Here is a 19,547-nt window from a genome sequence, read left to right as displayed (position 1 = left end):
AAGATTTGTTGATTCGATTAACCACCATGCCTAAATCCACCCTCCTGTAAAAAAGCATCCATTAAACCCTAATTCCAAAAACACAGACACAGAAATAGAAAAGAAAAAAAATCACTCGAAAATTCATTTCCAATCCATAAAACAATGAATTCTCCAAGGATTCTGTTCAACATTTCCCAGAAAAACCCTAAATTTCTCTCCTTGTGCTCCCTAAGCTATTCTCACATCGACAGTCACCTCATTACGTCACAGCACCGCTTGATTTCCTCCACCGCGCCAGTGAGTTCATGGATGGACACCATCAAAGGTGTCTTCACTGGAAAAAAGGCAGAAACTGAAGACACCCCAGAGTCATTCACGTTACTCAGTAAGTCTTGCGTCATTGCCTGCCACGTTAGTTCTCAATCCAGTAATCAGCAAATTTTATGGTTTTTAGAACTCCCTTTTGTGTTTTGAGAGTGAAAGTGAAAAACTTGAAGTGTAACTTCTGTGTTTGAGGGCGTGTTTCAAGTAAATGAATAACTTGGGTGTTATGAAAATGAAAGCTATTTTTGTTAGTTTTGATTTTTATTTTATTTTAGGCTTTGCAGATGGGATGAAGAATGCGAGGAGGGTTGGATCGCTCAAGCAATTCGTCGTTGGTAGGAGCAGTGAAGCGACCTTTTCCAGTGCTTTTGAAAAGCAGGAAGCAATAATTCGATATCTTGGTGCACTTGATCCTACTGGTGAGGTTGGTTTGTCCCTTTACAGCTGCCTTTCTTAGATACTACCACGCACGGCTTGGATCTACTTATTCACCTTTACTGCAAAATTGCTGCGATATTGCTCTTTACTAATAGCAGAGTATCTTCTGTCATTCAAATGATGAGTTGGAAAAGTATGAAGCAAATATGCAATCTGGTTTATTAATATTCTGCGTTAGGGGATACTTTGATGGGTAATTTTAGTAGAATCAAGGCTGGACACCAAATGAAGGGGATCATTTTTATGTGATTTTTTTGAAGGTGCCATTTGCCAGCAAGAATTTTGAATATTACCTTATAGTTCCGACCTTTCAATTATAATTTCAGTATCTCACAGCAAAGTGTTTTCTGGTGGAGGGTTCGAATCTTCTGGTGCTGAATATTCATGAGCCAGCAAGTTGATTGCACCCTGTGATTTACTTCATGATACACCTCTTGTTTTTTATTCTCTAACAGTTCTTCTAATGGCTGCAATACTTTCTTGCATTAAACTTCAGTCATGAATAGAATTTTTGCATGCATTTTTTGTTTCCTGCAAGATTGGTTCCCTTGTTTGTTCTTATTTTTTGTAATCTTCTGTTATTTGATGGGTTCTGGTTAGATTGCTGGTTAAATTATTTAATCATCTTTCAATGTATGCATTCATGTGTAATGTGCCATTAGGCTCCCTAGACATTTGTGAATAATCTCAGTAAATTGTCTTGTGGTTGTAGGGTTCAAATCTTCTAGTGCTGAATATCATGAGCCAGCAAAGTTGATTGTACCATATGATTGGTTATATGATGCATCTCTTTTTTTTTTAATTCTCTAATATCTCTTTTATTTGCTCATATTTTGCCTTTCATTGCCTCTCTCTCTCTCTCTCTATATATATATATATATATATATATATATTCTAATCCCTAATAACTTTGTTCATGTATAGAATTTTTGTGTGTATTGATTGCAAGGTTGGTTCCCTTCTTGGTTCTTAATATATTTAATCTTATGTTACTTTTTCATGGCATCTGGGTAGGCTGTTTGATTATGATTTTAGTTTCATTGTTTGTAGAACCTCCAAACAAGTCAAAAACAAGAAGCAGCGAAGCACTGTAATTGCACAATAGCAGATGTTGAGAGTGCTCTCTCTAAGTTTATATGGGCTAAAGAAGCACAGAATAAGTTGCAAAAATTAAAGGAAGAAGGGAAACCAATGCCAAAGAGCATGGCTGAGGTACTGTTGCTTGCATTTTATTTAGTTATTACACTTTTTAAAGAGTTTCTACACTTCTGCTTCATTTTTTTGTGAAAGATTACGAATATGGATTACTGAATGAGGGTGGTTGTTCATTCACTATGATGGGAAAACCATACCTGTAAATCAGGAATCAAATCCTCTGTTAGAAGTCATTCTATGTGTAAGATGTTACTAGGTCCGGGTTTAGTTAATGTCAGAAGAAGGCCCTGATATCAATTCTTTTTTGGCTCAGTTTTACAAAATTTGGGAAGACAAATGAATTTGTTGGCTTTCAGGACCACTCTGTATCTTTATAGTCATGTGATTTGAACCTTTTCAAAGCAGAAGTCGAAGCTCCATGCATACCTTTGCTGGTATTGAACATTTTTCATAGTTGGGCTATTCTTCAGAAAGAAATGGAAAAATCTACAGAGTCACGTTATGGGCTTCTGTGCTGGACTTTGTTATGGATTTTAAGCCAAATGATCCAATATGCTTTGTTATTTATCAACCAGTCTTCTTTTCCACGTGAAGTGTTTGATTTAGTCAATTGTTTAGTTCCATTTTTATTTCTCGGATCTGTAGTGGAGCAATTTAGCAACTGTTCTTTTTTCTTTTCAATTACTCTCTAGAGTGGAATGTTAGAAGATGTATCATCGATTATTATCTCTGTTTCTAGGTCCAGAAGTTGATGGGATCGACACCATTGGATCTTGCTCGGTCTAATTTGGCTAAGAGTGGGCAGATCAGCAAAAATGCACTCTGTCCATGTGGTTCCAAGAAGAAATACAAACGGTACTCTTTATCCTTCAGATTTCTTTCAGAAAATGATTGTATTTCTAGAATCTTTTGTTTAGAGTCTTCCATCAACCAAAACATTGCATTATAAGAGTGAACTCAGAAGGTGTGACCAAGAATGATTTACAGGAGATTCTTCAGTTATCTGCCACAGTTATTTGCATCCGAGCAAGCTCATGCAGCTATCTGTCAGATCATTACTTGGATTTCCTGTTCATGTCACCTTGTCTGTTATTGTTTTATGTAGTTCTTAGATATATTAGACTGCAAGTGTAAGACAATAGTCAGAGGTTGGCAGGCCTTTGCTGCTTCATACTCTCAGGGAATCAGGTTTCCCTTCTGTATTTACCCAAACCGTGTGTTTTTCTCTTCTGTGGTGTGTGTTGACTTATTTCTTCCATTAGCTTGGTCCTCCAGAAACAGGTTGACAACACTATCTGGACTCGACTGTTCCTTCTTTTATCGGGGATCCCTATACAAGAAGTTTTGCACTCATGTGCCTTTTTTTTTCGTGAAATTTGACTAGCTCCTTGTATTTACTGTGAAGGTGCTGTGGAAAGGACTGAGGAGATTGGAAGGTCAAATGGAAGAGGTGCACTCAAAGCGGGTGGCCGATATGGTCGGTCCTTGCAAGATTGGAGAAAAGATTTGCAGTCTCAAATTTTGATTCATTTTTTACTAGCTAGATTGAGCTCCTAATTTTGTTTGCCATTAGCAGCATGTTCTCCGGACAGGTTGTTAAGCCGAAATTGGCTGCTTGTAATTGCACCCTTTACAAATGAGATTGCCATTGAATAAATAAAGAAGAGCAACTTTTAACCAGACATGTTGTTCCACTTCCATCAGGCGTTGTACTGCTGTTGAGGATTTAGGGTATTCCTTTTTGGAATTGAGTTGAATCTGTTATTTTATTTTATTTTATTATTTGAGTGTATGATAATGATTGTTTTTTAAATTATTTTTTATTTGAAAATGTGTATTATAATAATATATATTTTTTATTTTTTAAAAATTATTTTGATATTATATATTAAAACAACAAATTTAAAATATATATACTTTTTTTTAAGAAAAAATACTATTTCAAACGATCTCAATTTATAAATTGATTTTTTTTAACTATCAATTTAAACAAACAAAAGTCAGACATGGATATCACAGGAGTGAACAAATCTTATGCTTTATATTTGACAGGTACGGGACATAACAGAACAATATCCTATAAAGCTAATTTCCTATACTCTCATGTATCTAAATATAGATATAAATATAATAATTTAATTATTTTTAATCATGTTCAGGTCATAAAATTAATCTATATTAAAATATAAATTGTTTTATATTATTTCATGAATTTTTACTTTATTTTCATAAATAAAATAATAATTTTCTCATTTTTTTTATAAAAATAATTTTTTAAAACAACCAATTTCTTTGTTTTTAATTTTTTATTCACTTTATTACTATATTTAGCTACTAATTTATTTATTTTCTAAATAAGTTATTTATTTCCTTATGAGCATATTTAATTGCTTTCATAAATAAACCTTTTACTTTATTTTATATATTTCATTATTAACAATATGGGAAATACGATTAAATAAGTTTTGTCCCATGAAACAGGACAAAAACTATTTTTTTTTCCTATTCTATATGCATATTAAAAACTTTATCAAATATTTTATGTTATCCCATTTTGTATTAAATAACTATTACATATCATTATAATTTTTTATATAAAAAACAAAGCTTATAATAATAATAATAAAGCATTGCTTGTCAAAATAATGAAAATTAATGAAAAGATAAAAGGGAGTTTTGTGTAAAAAATGCATTTTCCTTTTTAATTTAAATCATTTGAATTTTGAGGAGCTTCATTTTCATTTATTTTTTTATTTTTCATAAAGTATCACGATAAATATAATCAAGACATTATTTTTTGTTTCTTGGCTGAAAATTTCTTTACAAATCCTAATAGATTTTTATATGAAGAACTAAGCTTGTAATAAATAAATAAAAAGTACTGTCTGTTGAAAAAAAGAATTTTTATCTAAAAAATATATTTTGCTGAATTTTCACAAATTTTATTTTAATTTCTTTAAGACTGTATTGAAAAACCTTGTTGTTGATAAAAAAATCATGTCCACTTTAAATAGAAAATAAATTCATAAATAAGAAGACATAATTATGATTGAATGAATACATTTATTAAATGTTTTTGAATATTTATTTTCATAGAAATAAAATTAAATAAAAAAGAGTTTTGTGAATCATCTCATGGCACAGCTGGGGAAAAAAAACCAAAGTGAGACTTGTCGAGCTTCAAAAAGAAATGGTCCATTGGGTCCTAATCACGAGCCCCATTTTTGATAACCCTAAAAAGAGAAGCCCCTCTACTTGTTTATGAGCGTGTTTCAGTCCCTGTGAGAACCGAGAACCGGCGAGAGAGAGACTGGAGCAGGTTTGGGTTCAGCTCCTGCTTTGCAAATGATGATGATGCGGAGAAGCACCGTCACAGCTTCTGCTTTTCAGCTTCAACAACGACAAATGGAAATGGGTAATTTTCCTAAACTCCCTTCTTTCTTATTCTTCATTCACCAGCACATCACTACTTCTGCAGCTTCTACCACCAAAATTAGTCCTTCCTCGAGAAACAACGGTGGGTCTTGTAATAATTATAGCACACTTCATAGTGTTGCCGACGCCGTTGCTTCTTTCAATGAGTTGCTAAGCATGCGTCCAATGCCACCCGTTGTGGAATTTAACAAGTTATTAGGGTCCCTCGTGAAAAAGAAACATTACTCAACTGTAATTTCTCTCTGCAAACAAATGGATTTGTCAAATACCAGACCTGATGTGTATACTCTTACCATTTTGATTAACTGCTTCTGCCATTCCAACCATGATCATTTTCATTTTGCTTTCTCTGTTTTGGGTAACATGTTCAAACTTGGTCTTCAACCTAATCATGTCACTTTCAGTACCCTACTTAACGGCCTTTGCTCTAAGGCCAAAATCATTGATGCTGTAAAATTGTTTGATGAGATGGTAAAGATGGGGTACGAACCTGATGTGATTACTTATAGTACTCTAATTAATGGTTTGTGCAAAATGGGCAGCACGACCATGGCAATCCAGTTGCTCAGGAAGATGGAAGAAAGAGGTTGCATGCCAAATGTGGTGGTATATAGTACAATCATAGATAGCCTTTGCAAAGATAAACTCATAACTGAAGCCATGGAATTCCTATCTGAAATGGTCAATCGGGGCATTTCACCAAATGTTGTTACCTACAGCTCGATTCTGCATGGTTTTTGCAATTTGGGCCGATCAAATGAAGCAACAAGCTTGTTCAAGCAAATGGTTGAAAGGAATGTTATGCCAGATACGGTGACATTCAATATCTTGGTTGATGGACTTTCTAAAGAAGGGATGATTTTAGAAGCTCGGTGTGTTTTTGAAACGATGATTGAAAAGGGTGTGGAACCAAATGTTAACACTTACAATGCTTTGATGGATGGATACTGTTCGCAAAGCCAAATGGATGAGGCCCAAAAATTGCTCAACATCATGGATCGCCAGGGTTGTGCACCTAGTGTTCAAAGTTATAACATATTGATCAAGGGGCACTGTAAGAGTGGAAGGATTGATGAGGCAGAAGGACTCCTTGCTGAAATGTCTCATAAAGCATTGACTCCTGATACTGTCACTTTTAGTACTCTTATGAAAGGTTTTTGCCGAGATGGGAGACCTCAGGATGCACAGAAGCTTCTTAAGGAGATGTGTTCTTATGGCCTGCTTCCAGATTTGATGACCTACTCCATTGTGCTAGATGGCTTATGCAAACAAGGCCATTTGGATGAGGCATTCGAACTGCTCAAGGCAATGCAGGAGAGCAAGATAGAACCTAATATTTTCATTTATACCATCCTTATTCAAGGGATGTGCAATTTTGGCAAGCTTGAAGCTGCAGGGGAACTGTTCTCCAATCTTTTTGTTAGAGGAATACAACCTGACGTGGTTACATATACTGTTATGATCAGTGGACTTTTGAAAGGAGGACTACCAAGTGAAGCATGTGAGTTGTTTAGAGAAATGGCAGTTCGTGGCTGCTTGCCGAATAGTTGCACTTACAACGTTATAATCCAAGGATTTCTTCGAAACGGTGACACATCAAATGCAGGACGACTAATCGGAGAAATGGTTGGTAGAGGATTCTCTGCAGATTCGTCTACATTTCAGATGTTATCGGATCTGGAATCGAGGGATGAAATCATAAGTCTATTTATGTGTGCAAGCTCTCAAGGTAGAAAAATGAAGTAAAATCTTCCTATCAAGTGTAGTTTTCATCAAAATAGCTTTTTGTACACAAAAATATATTGTGAGAACGAAAACACCTTGCTAAATTAGAAAGAGCTAATTAGCATTTGAAAAACACTATAGCTGTAAAGACATTTACATTGCACTAGTGTAATGACTGGTGACTCTTCACTGGTTTTCAAGGGCATATAAGTATTTTCACATAACTCATTTGTTATTTTTAAATTGACTAGTGATAAACAAGAGTTTTTCATATTAATTGCATGATAAAATAACCAAAATATTTGTGGAAGTAAAAAAATTAAACCTGTCATGAAAAGCTATTTTTATGTTTCTCATAATGGGTTTTTTGTTATTATAATTTAAGTTGAAGGATATTTTGGTATTTATCCAAATATAATAAATAATAAATAGTTTAAATACATGGTAAAACTATCAAAAATGCCCTTCAAATAAAAAAATTAAACCTAAGATTAAGGGGTATTTTTGACTTCTCATAATAGTTTTTTTATAATTACAGAGTATTTTTATATTTAATTAAATTTATATTTAGTTAAATAAAAAAATAACGAATATTCGTATATGACATCCAAATTGTAATTACAAAGACGCATGCCTTTTAATATTCCAAAAATATTTATATTTCTCTTTCCTCTTATTAAAATATGAACTTCATTGTTTTTATTGTTTTTATTATTGATATTTCAACTATATTTTTTATTTTTTATTTTTTTATTTTATTTTTGAATATAAAATTTATTTATTTTTAATTTTATTTTTTAATTTATCAAATATTATATTCTTTTCATTTCTATCTTTTCTTTGTTTTTTTATAAAAAAATTATTAATTTATTAATTTTATTTTTCAATTAAATTGATAGTATTATATCTTTCAATTTAGTCTTTATTGTTTTAATTTTTAATTTTTCTCTAGATTCTTTTATAAAAGTTATTATTTTTTTCAATTTCACTTATTCATCATAACTTTATTTTTATTTTTGTGTTATTTTTTATCCTCATTTTCTTGATATTTTTTGATCTTTTTATTAAATTTATTTTTCTTTTTAATTTTACACTCTAATTAAATAATTTTTTAATTTTGATCTTCATTTTTTAATTTTTATTTTTATAATTGAATTTTTTTTTAATTTCAACCTTTAATATTAAATTAATCAAAAATTAGACTTTATAGTTTTTTTTTTCAATTAGATGACTTAGGTTTAATAAATTAGATTTCAGTTAGCATAAATTATTTTAAAAAAAATCTTCATAATCCTTTTTATTTTTTTTTAACCATAGTATTCAAATGCAAGTTTAGTAAAATATTCTAAATTAGCTTTCCTCTCATTATCAGATTTTCAGATTTATAATAACTGATTTTTTATATTATTTTTTATCTGGCATCTAAATATCTTTTTTTTTTTTTTGAAAAAAAAAGGGCCCCGCGCCGAGGCAAGCAATCCTAAAACGAAATGGTACATTGGGTTTTATGATGAGCGCAATTTGGAAAACCCTAATGCGAGAAGCCCCTCAGCGTGGGTGTTTCAGTCTCTTTGACAACCGCTAAATTAGCTTTCCTCTCTGGTAAAAAGCTCTCGGGAGCAGGTTTTGTTGGGCTCAGCTTCTGCTTTGCAAATGATGATGCGGAAAACCACCTTTACAGCGTCTGCTTCTCTCTTTGAGCTTCAACAACGACAGAAGGATATCGGTGTTTTTCCTAAATTCTCTTCTTTCTTATTCTTTTCTCACCAGCAAATCACTACTTCTACAGCTTCTACCACCAAAATTAGTCCTTCCTCGAGAAACAATGGTGGGTTTTGTAATAATTATAGCACTCTTCACAGTGTTGCCGACGCCGTTGCTTCTTTCAATGAGTTGCTTAGCATTCGTCCAATGCCACCCCTTGTGGAATTTAACCAGTTATTAGGGTCCCTTGTCAAAAAGAAACATTACTCAACTGTAATTTCTCTCTACAAACAAATGGATTTGTCAAATATCAGACCTGACGTGTATACTCTTACCATATTGATTAACTGCTTCTGCCACTCCAACCATGATCATTTTCATTTTGCTTTCTCTGCTTTTGGTAAAATGTTCAAACTTGGTCTTCCCCCTTCTAATGTCACTTTCAATACCCTATTTAACGGCCTTTTATCTAAGGCCAAAATCACTGATGCAGAAAAAATGTTTGTTGAGATGCTAAAGATGGGGTATGAACCTGATGTGATTACGTATAGCACGATAATTAATGGTTTATGCAGAGCCGGCAACACGACCAGGGCTCTTCATTTGATCAAGAAGATGGAAGAAAAAGGTTGTACGCCAGCAGTGGCGACATATAATACCATCATAGATAGCCTTTGCAAGGATAAACGGGTAAACCAAGCCACTGAATTCCTATTTGAAATGTTTGATCGGGGCATTCCACCAAATGTTGTTACTTACAGCTCGATTCTGCACGGCTTTTGCAACTTGGGTCGATTGAATGAAGCAACAAGTTTGTTCAATCAAATGGTTGAAAGGAATGTTATGCCAAATACAGTGACATTCACTATTTTGGTTGATGGACTCTGCAAAGAAGGGATGGTTTCAGAAGCTCGGTGTGTTTTTGAAAGGATGACTGAAAAGGGTGTAGAACCAAATGTTTACACTTACAATGCTTTGATGGATGGATACTGTTTAAGAAGCCAAATGGATGAGGCCCAAGAATTGTTCAACATCATGGTTCGCAAGGGTTGCGCACCTAGTGTTCGAAGTTATAACATATTGATCAAGGGGCACTGTAAGAGTGGAAGAATTGATGAGGCAAAAGGACTCCTTGCTGAAATGTCTCATAAAGCATTGACTCCGGATACTGTCACTTATAACACTCTTATGAAAGGTTTTTGCCATGCAGGGAGACTTCAGGATGCACAGAAGCTTTTTAAGGAGATGTGTTCGTATGGCCTGCTTCCGGATTTGATAACTTACTCGATTGTGCTAGATGGCTTATGCAAACATGGCCTTTTGGATGAGGCATTTAAAGTGCTCAAGGCAATGCAGGAGAGAAGGATAGAACCTGATATTTTCATTTATACTATCCTTCTTCGAGGAATGTGCAATTTTGGCAAGCTTGAAGCTGCAAGGGAACTGTTCTCCAATCTTCTTGTTAAAGGAATACAACCTGATGTGGTTACATATAATGTCATGATCAGTGGACTTTTGAAAGAAGGACTATCAACTGAAGCATGTGAGTTGTTTAGAAAGATGGCAGTTGATGGCTGCTTGCTGAATAGTTGCACTCACAACCTTATAATCCAAGGATTTCTTCGAAACGGTGACACATCAAATGCAGTACAACTAATCGAAGAGATGGCAGGTAGAGGGCTCTCTGCAGATTCATCTACATTTCAGATGTTATTGGATCTGGAATCTTATGATGGAATCATAAGACGGTTTCTACATGGAAACTCTCAAGGTAGAAAAATGAAGTGAAATTTTCCTATCAAGTGCAGTTTCCATGTATTGGCTTTCTTCAAAATAGTTAGTTTTTTGTACCCCTTCAAGTTACTGCACTCATATTTTCAGCTTTGATGAGTGATTTCTCAAATACGAATAGATGATCCATTAATTGTTTATACGCTGACAGTTTTTTATTTATTACATGTGCTTGAGACTATCAGAATGGAAAAATGGAAAGTAGCAGTTTCAAAGGGAATACAGTTGCCAATATCTGAATGTTGGTGATAATAAAATGGCATTGCAAATGAATTTTGCTAGTTGTAAACTTTTACCTTATTTTTGTATCTCTATATATAATCTTTCTGTTCAATGACTTAATGTGAACTTGTTTGATTTCCAGACTTGTTCTTGCTGGAAATTAATGCAAGCTTCACTATGAATATGCATTTGGTTAAAGGCAACCTACCATGTCATCAGATTGGAAGATGTTGCTGAATCTTCAGGAACTTCTGGATGTGGCATTTAATCATGTCCATGGAGGTTAATGGCAAGTTTAGTTTTGTAATTATATCTCAGTGATTACAGCCTTTTCTTGTTTTTGCCTTCTCTCGCCTCTTATAATATAAGAGATTATTGCTAGCATTATAAGAGAAACCTAGAATTTTATTTGAGAATAAATGTCGAATCAAACAATACTCAATGAAATACATCTTAAATATAATTTTATCTATCTTATTATAATAAATTTTGATTAAACTTTAAGAAAAAAACATCATGGAGGGCCGTGTAAAAAGATTGCTTCCTAATTTTACATAAAAAAGTCATAATCTTGAAAAAAAATTCAAAACCAAATAATATTTAATGAAATAATAATCTAAATAAAATTATTATCATTTTATTGAATTCTAATTAAAAAAAAAAAAACCCTAAAAGAGTTTAGACTCATGGGCCTAGATGGGTCAACTTCAGCTCCTAGTCCAAAACAAGAGGAAAGCTAGGCGTGTGTGAGTGTTTGTTAGACTTATGAATGCTATAAAAAAAGAAAAAAGAAAACCTACTTATTAATCTTTGTTAGACTTATGAATGTTATAAAAAAAGAAAAAAAAAGAAAAAAGAAAACCTACTTATTTATTTCAATACCAAACTTGGTCTTTAAAATCTTAATTATTTTTAAATAATAAAATAAAATTTTATTTTATTATATCATGCATCAATTTATCATCAAATTATCCATTTCAAACAATAGATCTAGGATGTAATGATAAAATAAATAAAAAAAATCAGTGACAAAAATAGTTTTTAGTGACATCTACGTGGATTTAGAAAACAGGTCCACTGGGTTCCTCTGGTTTATCCATTCATTACTAAAGACGAGAGAGAGACTGAACGGAAGTCTGGAGTTGTTAGAGTGAGAGATAGGCTCCTTAGGTTTGCTTTCACCTTCTTTATAAGGAACACTTGGAGACAGTATGCTTTCGCTTTCGCATTCGAACATGATGATGCGGAAAAGCACAGTCGCAGCTTCTGCTTCTTGTGCTTTTCAGCTTCTTCAACAGCGACAAATGGAAACGGGTACTTTTCCTAAATTCCCTTCTTTCTTATTCTTCATTCACCAGCACTTCACTACTTCTACAGCTTCTATCACCAATATTAGCCCTTCCTCCATAACAAATGGTGGGTTTTGTAGTAACTATAACAATCTTCATGGTGTTGCCGATGCCGTTGCTTCTTTCAACCAGTTGCTTAGCATTCGTCCATTGCCACCCGTTGTGGTGTTTAACAAGTTATTAGGGTCCCTTGTGAAAAAGAAACATTACTCTACTGTAATTTCCCTCTGCAAACAAATGGATTTGTCAAATATCAGACCTAATGTTTATACTCTTACCATTTTGATTAACTGCCTCTGCCACTCCAACCGTGATCATGTTCACTTTGCTTTCTCTGCTCTGGGTAAAATGTTCAAACTTGGTCTTCAACCTACTCATGTCACTTTCGGCACCCTACTTAACGGCCTTTGCTCTAAGGCCAAAATCATCGATGCTGTAAAATTATTTGATGAGATGGGAAAGATGGGTTTTGCACCTAGTTTGATTACTTATACTACTATAATTAAAGGTTTATGCAAAACCGGCCACACGACCAATGCACTTCAGTTGCTCAAGAAGATGGAAGAAAAAGGTTGTAAGCCAGATGTGGTGGCATATAATACAGTCATAGATAGCCTTTGTAAAGATAGACGGGTCAATGAAGCCATGGATTTGTTTTCTGAAATGGCGGATCAGGGCATTACACCAAATGTTGTTACCTACAGCTCAATTCTGCACGGTTTTTGCAATTTGGGTCAGTTGAATGAAGCAACAAGCTTGTTCAAACAAATGATTGGAAGGAATGTTATGCCAAATACGGTGACATTCACTATTTTGGTTGATGGACTCTGCAAAGAAGGGATGATTTTAGAAGCTCGGCGTGTCTTTGAAATGATGACTGAAAACGGTGTAGAACCAGATGCTTACACCTACAGTGCTTTGATGGACGGATACTGTTTACAAAGCCAAATGGATGAGGCCCAAAAATTGTTCGACATCATGGCTGGCAAGGGTTTTGCACCTAGTGTTCGGGTTTACAACATACTAATCAATGGGCACTGTAAGAGTAGAAGGCTGAATGAGGCGAAAACACTCCTTTCTGAAATGTATGACAGAGATTTGACTCCCGATACTGTCACTTACAGTACTCTTATGCAAGGTTTTTGCCAAGCAGGGAGACCTCAGGTTGCACAGAAGCTTTTTAAGGAAATGTGTTCTCATGGCCTGCTTCCAGATTCGATTACTTATTCGATTTTGCTAGATGGCTTATGCAAACATGGACATTTGGATGAGGCATTCGGGCTGCTCAAGGCAATGCAGGAGAGCAAGATAGAACCGCATATTTGCATTTATAATATCCTTATTCAAGGGATGTGCAATTTTGGCAAGCTTGAAGCTGCAAGGGAACTGTTCTCCAATCTTTTTGTTAAAGGAATACAACCTACTGTGGTTACATATACTGTCATGATCAGTGGACTTCTGAAAGAAGGACTATCAAATGAAGCATGTGAGTTGTTTAGGAAGATGGTAGTTAATGGCTGCTTGCCGAATAGTTGCACTTATAACGTTGCAATCCAAGGATTTCTTCGAAATGGTGACCCATCAAATGCAGTACGACTAATTGAAGAAATGGTTGGTAGAGGATTCTCTGCAGATTCGTCTACATTTCAGATGTTATTGGATCTGGAATCCAATGATGAAATCATAAGTCAATTTATGCGTCGAAGCTCTTAAGGTAGAGAAATTTTCCTATCAAGTGCAGCTGCAATGTATTGTCTTTATTCAAAATAATGAGATTTTTGTAAAACTTTCAAGTTATTGCACTTATATTTTCGGATTTGATGAGTGATTTCTCACGTTCCAGTGACTTCACAGTGACTCTTCTAGCACTAGAGCTGACATCATACTGTATTTGATTTGAATCTGTCTGTGTATAAATTATTTTTTGGATAATTTGTCTCATTTCTTGTACAAATTATTGTTTGAGTATTTTGATTTTGAATTTGTACCTAACATTTTTTCTTGTACTGATCTTAATAAAGAATTACATGAAAGTGTGCACCTGATGCTCTTGATCTTGTGCAACTAGCCATGTCCGCACCAGGTTATGCTGGAACTGATTTCTTTGACTTTGTTTATAAAGCTGGTGTTTCACTGTGGAGTGAATTACTTACCAGAGAGAGTGATATATCCAGAGAGTAGATTTCAAACATATGCAGCAGTTGCGGAAGCTACTTGGTTGCCATCACCATGGCTGATTTGAGATGTTCCAGAGCTGCATGCATCCGTTTGAAGTTTTGTTTTTAACTACAATCATCTGTGCTGATATGATGCTGCACATTCGCAAGAAGCAGCTAAGGCAATTCAACTCTCATTGAGAAGAGAAGGATTTTTTTTCCCCTTTCTAATGTAAAATGGGAAGATTGTGGCCAGTTTGACACTGCAAGGATGGAGTTTTACCTTAATCTAATTCAGCACATTAAATATTCCAAGCCCTGTCAGCCATCAAGTTACTTGAGTTTATGATTCTGGTACTGTTATGGCTTGATGGGATCTTATGTCTCCAATGCTCAGTGATTAAGTTTCGGCTCTCTTCATTTCAATATATTATATATTTTCCCAAGAAACACAACTCTATAACATGAAATCTCATTCTTTTATTTCTTGGGTTTATTTCACTTGTTTGGTTTACAACGGTTGTATAGTTTTCACTTTCCAGGCCGATTTCCAAGAACTGTAGAATTACCAAAATATTTTGGACTGTTTGATTTCAATTATCAAATAGGAGTTGCTTGTTCTGTATAATTGGCAAGATAGGATGGATAGTTAATAAAATATAGTAAAGATTATATGTTAATAAAAATATATAAGATTTTAAGTTAATTTTTAATGTAATAGAAGAATGAAACATTGTTGTAACTGCTGCTGTGAAATATTATTTTTTTAGTTTTTGTATAATAATTTTAAAAAAAAAAGTGTAAAGAAAGGAAATTAAAAAAGAAATTGAAAAAAAATAAAGATAAGAAAAAAATAGCATAAATAAATTCAGTATAGAGTGATAAATATTCAAAGTGTAAAAAATAAAAAATAATATTTTTTTCAAAAAAGATTGTAAAGAAAAAAAGGATAAAACTACAAAAAAATTAAAAAATAAAGATAAGAAAAAAAAAGGGTGATAAATAGACAAAATGTAAAATAAAAAAATACCAAGTATAAAGAAAAAAAAATATATATATAAAATATTTTCTATAAAAATTAGCAAAATTACAATTTTACCATTGCTACTGTAATAATATAAAAAAATTAGCAAAATCTATAATTTTTTCATTTCTACAATAAAACACCATTTTATTGTAGTATATAAATAACAATTTAATATGGCAATTTCACTGTTGTCTTTTATATGGGATTTCGATCTTTTAATGCTATTTATTTCATAATGATAATTAATCTATGTGTTTATTGGAGGAGTTGTTCTCCCATATGACATTTTAAGATTATTTTTTATATAATGGTACTTTCCCTCTATTCATTCCATCACTTTTTTTCAATAAAAAATCTCATTCAACCATAAAAGAAATATTAGTTTTCAAAAATAAAAAAAATAAAACATAACAAAAACTCAAACCCAACAAATAGTTTAATATTAAAATATATAAATATCTATTATGTAAAAACTTTGAACAACTAATTGAAATAACCTATATAAAAAAGCTAGAACACTTGTTTGCTTTAGTTTCTTAATTAAGAATTTAAAATGTTAATTAATTATCTTGATTTGTGTAATCCAAATATAGAGTAAAAAAATGCTTACTATTTTTTTTTAGCTCCCTAAAGTTCTTAGTTACCTTTGCTTTGGTCATTGATTTTATGTTTTGGGATTTGATTTTGGTTTGTGTGCTCTTTTATATGTGAGGTGTTGGATAATATTTTGACATTAAATGAAAAATCGATTTTACAAGATAAAATTTTAAGTTATTCTTAAAAAAATTTAAAAAACAAGATCTAAATTAACATAAATAAAAAACCAAAGCTTTGTTTTTATCTGTATTGTTCAGGAGGCATGAAAAACTTCGATTTAATCTCTTAATTTGTAATTTTTTTCATAAATTAGTCCTTGTTATTCAAGGATTTTATGTTTGAGACTTAACTTTAATTTTTTCATGTCTTTAGCCCGAAATATTAAGACCGGAATATTGGCTACATTCTAGCACGATAAAAGGCTGATATTGGCACATTCGTCCTGGAGAGTAAAGTTTAATGTGAGTGGATGAAAAAAATAGATCGGGGCTCGTTGAATTTTTTGAATTTTGTTTGAATTATTTTAGCTTGAAATTAATTTTTTTATTTTTTAAATTATTTTAATGTGTTAATGTTAAAAATAATTTTTTTAAAATAAAAAAAATATTACTTTAATATAGATAAATATATATCTAAATAAAAAGATATTTTAAAAAATAACTTTTGCTGCACTTCCAGAAAAGCATTTAGATAATATAATTTAACGTAGATGGTTGTTTCCTTCAAACATTCTAATAAAAATAGAATGAGGGTCGGTGAATTTTTATATTTTATTTGATTTTTTATTTTTAAGGTGAATAGATATTGTTTTAGGGTTAAAAGAGATTTATTAAGATTTTAATGGTATTTTTATATGAATACGAATTGAAAATTATTTTTTAAAATTCTAAAAATTCAGATCCTAATTTTTTTAATAACCTCCAGTAATTACAAAATAAACTAGTGGATGACACATCAGACATTTACACGTTATCCATCATATATATATATATATAGAGCCATTTTTGTTTTTAAAAAGTATATATCTTTCTGGGCATAGCTACGCTTGACTTATTTTTCAAAAAGGAATTTCGGCCAATACCTTTTATTTTCTTTATTTAGAATTTCTTCAAATAAAATTATTAAGATGATATTTAAAAATAATTACATACTTACTCCATAATTTTTAAATAAGATTCTAGTTTTCATGATAATATTATCAACTATTTTATGAATAATTATATATGAATTTAAAAAAAATATTGAGGAATATTAAGTGATTAGAACATATCTTTTTTTCTATTTTTATTTTCATTTTTTAATTTATCATAAATTAATTATTCTTTTATTTTTTCATGCAGTCATGTAAAAAATATTAAGGGCATGCTTTTTTATTTATTTATTGAACCTATCTTAAGTTTTTATTTTATTTTATATAATTTGCTTTTTATAAAAAAAAATGTTTCTATCATAAAGAGACAAAAATTAATAAAAAAAAAAATTTGGACCTAAAACTATATTTTTTAAAGGTGAATATAAATAACTGAATTGTTATGAATATTTATTTTAAAATCAGGTAAATATAGGTTTTGAGCATGACCATGCAGCACCTAGTTTTTTTATTTATTATTATTAGTTTTTTTAATTTATTTTTTAGTTAATATCCTTTCTCTTACTTTTTAAATTATTTAATTTAACTATTTTTAAAATAGAGATAAATCTTTTGGATGATTTTTGTAATATCATACTTCTAAGAGATTATTATAATTTATCTTTATTTTTTTTCCTATTAGATTTAAGATAAATACGTTGTATTCGCATTGTATATAAGAACAAACTCTTTATTAGGAAAATTAAATTCCCATTTTAGTCTAATTAGCATTCATGATTTTTCTTAATTTATCAGTAAATATATTTTTTTAATTCATTGTATTAGACACAAACATTATCTTTCCATTTCCAGTTAACAAGTCTCATGATACCAAAATACATATCCATGATCCACAATGTGGCAAGAGTATATTGACTACAGATGTAATAATTATATTTTAAAAATTTCAAATGAAATAACTTTGTTAAATATATAGGATGGGGGAGGAATACTATAGCTATAGATACAAAACACTACGAGTTATAATAATAATTTGACAATTTTATCCTTTCCCAAATTAACTTACAAGGCTAAGTTAAGGGGTAAAATGAATTTTTTCACGGGATCCATTTTTCTTTAACCTTTTCATTGGCGGTACAAAGGTCTTTTCCTATTTTTTAGAATAGTGAAATGCTTTCACTTTCCTTAAAAGCAAGAACCATGTAATTGGTTGCAGGTTTTTTTTTTTTTTGGGGATTTCAATTGTTTTGTATAGTTTAATTACTAATTTACCTTGAAATAGAAAAAAAAAGGCTTGCTTTGGGGGATTTTTTTTAAAAATTTTCATGCTAGGCTTTTGTGTTATAAAAAAATGAGTTGAGGGGTCACTTAACATTTTACATTAATTAAAAATTATTAATTTTCAAAATTTAGTAGTTGTGTGCCATTGATGTTGAAGCACGTGGAAAGATTTTGTCATGTTTAGAAAATATATACAATGTTGTATGATGATGAAAAATCATATTTCATTATGTCATTAGATTTCTTGTAGTGTTGTGTGTGTTTGGTTTTTCAGGATAGAATGTTGTTAGAATTATTTTTTTCTTCTTTTTTTTTTCTCTCTTTTTTATTAAAATTAATGTTTGGCAATAAAAAATTTAAATAGTCCTCTTAGTTTGACATGTTTAAATATCAATCCTTATTCTTTTAATTTGTTATTTTTATTTTGGCTATCTTTATAAGTTTTTGTTTTATTTTTAATTTTATTTTTCAATCTAGATTTTTTGTTTTTAGTATTTTTAGATTTGGTCATGGTTCTTTTTTTCTTCTCATTCTTCTTCTCATTTTTTTTTATAAACTTCCAATTTTTTTTCATTTCATCATTTAATTAAAATATTTAATTTATTTTTTTAAAAAAATTTAATCCTCATTTTTTGGGTGGTTTCTTTTTTTATTTCTTTTATAAAATTGATTTTTATTTTCAATTTAGCCCTCTAATTCAAAATTATTCATCCTCTCATTTCATTCTTTAAATTAATATTTTATATTTTTTATGATTTGATTTTTTTTAATTTTATTTATTGACATTTGATTTTTTAAAGTTTGAGATTCATGATTTTTTTAAGTTTGATATTTCTAATTAGATGATTCAGATCACGAGTTTTATAAACTAACACAAATTTCTATTTTTTTATGGACTTATTTTCTTTTTCGATCTCATTACTAAACATTGAGTTATATATATATAAAAAACTTCATGGTTTTTTTTATTTATTTTTTCATAAAGTTAACCTGATCTCATGATATAACCTGTGAGTTTAGCTGGTTAATTCAAGTAGGTTCGCCCCTCTTTTTTTTATCCGGAGTCCTTTTGTGTTATTTAATTGTTTTTGTTTTTAATTTTTATTATTTAATATTTTATTTGTTAAGAAATAACTTTCATGGTTTTTATGCTTCAAATAAAATGACTTTGAGCCTGGGTTTTACAAGTTATCAATTGTTCACATCATTTTTTTTTTAAATTAAGTTTCATGGTTTTTTTAATATTTTTTGTTGTTGAGTTATTTTAATTT

At 31.1% G+C, this 19,547-nt stretch overlaps 4 protein-coding genes across 8 annotated transcripts; all 4 read left to right on the top strand.

The window, feature by feature from the left end:
• On the top strand, positions 1 to 3,581 carry LOC105110455 (SEC-C motif protein). The gene is made up of 5 exons (XM_011005502.1): positions 1 to 367; positions 582 to 730; positions 1,795 to 1,956; positions 2,639 to 2,754; positions 3,305 to 3,581. Exons 1-5 carry the CDS (start codon positions 145 to 147, stop codon positions 3,321 to 3,323), a joined length of 669 nt encoding a protein of 222 aa, XP_011003804.1. The 5' UTR covers positions 1 to 144; the 3' UTR covers positions 3,324 to 3,581.
• Positions 3,582 to 5,068: 1,487 nt separating this feature from the next.
• On the top strand, positions 5,069 to 7,207 carry LOC105110454 (putative pentatricopeptide repeat-containing protein At1g12700, mitochondrial). Its single transcript, XM_011005501.1, has one exon. The coding sequence runs from the start codon at positions 5,245 to 5,247 to the stop codon at positions 7,078 to 7,080; it is 1,836 nt and encodes a 611-aa protein (XP_011003803.1). The 5' UTR covers positions 5,069 to 5,244; the 3' UTR covers positions 7,081 to 7,207.
• A 1,309-nt stretch (positions 7,208 to 8,516) lies between these two features.
• Positions 8,517 to 10,696, top strand: LOC105110453 (putative pentatricopeptide repeat-containing protein At1g12700, mitochondrial). The gene has a single exon (XM_011005500.1). It carries the CDS (start codon positions 8,713 to 8,715, stop codon positions 10,549 to 10,551), a length of 1,839 nt encoding a protein of 612 aa, XP_011003802.1. The 5' UTR covers positions 8,517 to 8,712; the 3' UTR covers positions 10,552 to 10,696.
• A 1,101-nt stretch (positions 10,697 to 11,797) lies between these two features.
• Positions 11,798 to 14,901, top strand: LOC105110451 (putative pentatricopeptide repeat-containing protein At1g12700, mitochondrial). 5 transcript variants are annotated; one of them, XM_011005495.1, is made up of 3 exons: positions 11,798 to 13,839; positions 14,194 to 14,226; positions 14,260 to 14,901. In XM_011005495.1, the coding sequence occupies exon 1, from the start codon at positions 11,988 to 11,990 to the stop codon at positions 13,836 to 13,838; it is 1,851 nt and encodes a 616-aa protein (XP_011003797.1). In that variant the 5' UTR covers positions 11,798 to 11,987; the 3' UTR covers position 13,839; positions 14,194 to 14,226; positions 14,260 to 14,901. The 5 variants fall into 5 exon arrangements, with proteins under 5 accessions (XP_011003797.1, XP_011003799.1, XP_011003798.1 ...); XM_011005497.1 differs by lacking the exon at positions 14,194 to 14,226 and having other exon boundaries at positions 14,267 to 14,901; XM_011005496.1 differs by lacking the exon at positions 14,194 to 14,226 and having other exon boundaries at positions 14,248 to 14,901.
• The last annotated feature ends 4,646 nt before the right edge of the window (positions 14,902 to 19,547 follow it).

This window comes from Populus euphratica, unplaced genomic scaffold (assembly GCF_000495115.2).
Source record: "Populus euphratica unplaced genomic scaffold, PopEup_1.0 scaffold394.1, whole genome shotgun sequence".
NCBI lineage: Eukaryota > Viridiplantae > Streptophyta > Magnoliopsida > Malpighiales > Salicaceae > Populus > Populus euphratica.
This window is presented reverse-complemented; position numbering and strand designations above follow the sequence as displayed.

What these genes read in the sequence shown, in the direction of transcription:
- LOC105110453 (XM_011005500.1), top strand. Translation starts at nt 8,713, where the DNA reads ATGATGATGCGGAAAACCACCTTTACAGCGTCTGCTTCTCTCTTTGAG.
- LOC105110455 (XM_011005502.1), top strand. Translation starts at nt 145, where the DNA reads ATGAATTCTCCAAGGATTCTGTTCAACATTTCCCAGAAAAACCCTAAA. An exon ending in AGAGTCATTCACGTTACTCA is followed by an intron (nt 368 to 581) that starts GTAAGTCTTGCG and finishes ATTTTATTTTAG; the next exon opens with GCTTTGCAGATGGGATGAAG. An exon ending in TGCCAAAGAGCATGGCTGAG is followed by an intron (nt 1,957 to 2,638) that starts GTACTGTTGCTT and finishes CTCTGTTTCTAG; the next exon opens with GTCCAGAAGTTGATGGGATC.
- LOC105110451 (XM_011005497.1), top strand. Translation starts at nt 11,988, where the DNA reads ATGCTTTCGCTTTCGCATTCGAACATGATGATGCGGAAAAGCACAGTC.
- LOC105110454 (XM_011005501.1), top strand. Translation starts at nt 5,245, where the DNA reads ATGATGATGATGCGGAGAAGCACCGTCACAGCTTCTGCTTTTCAGCTT.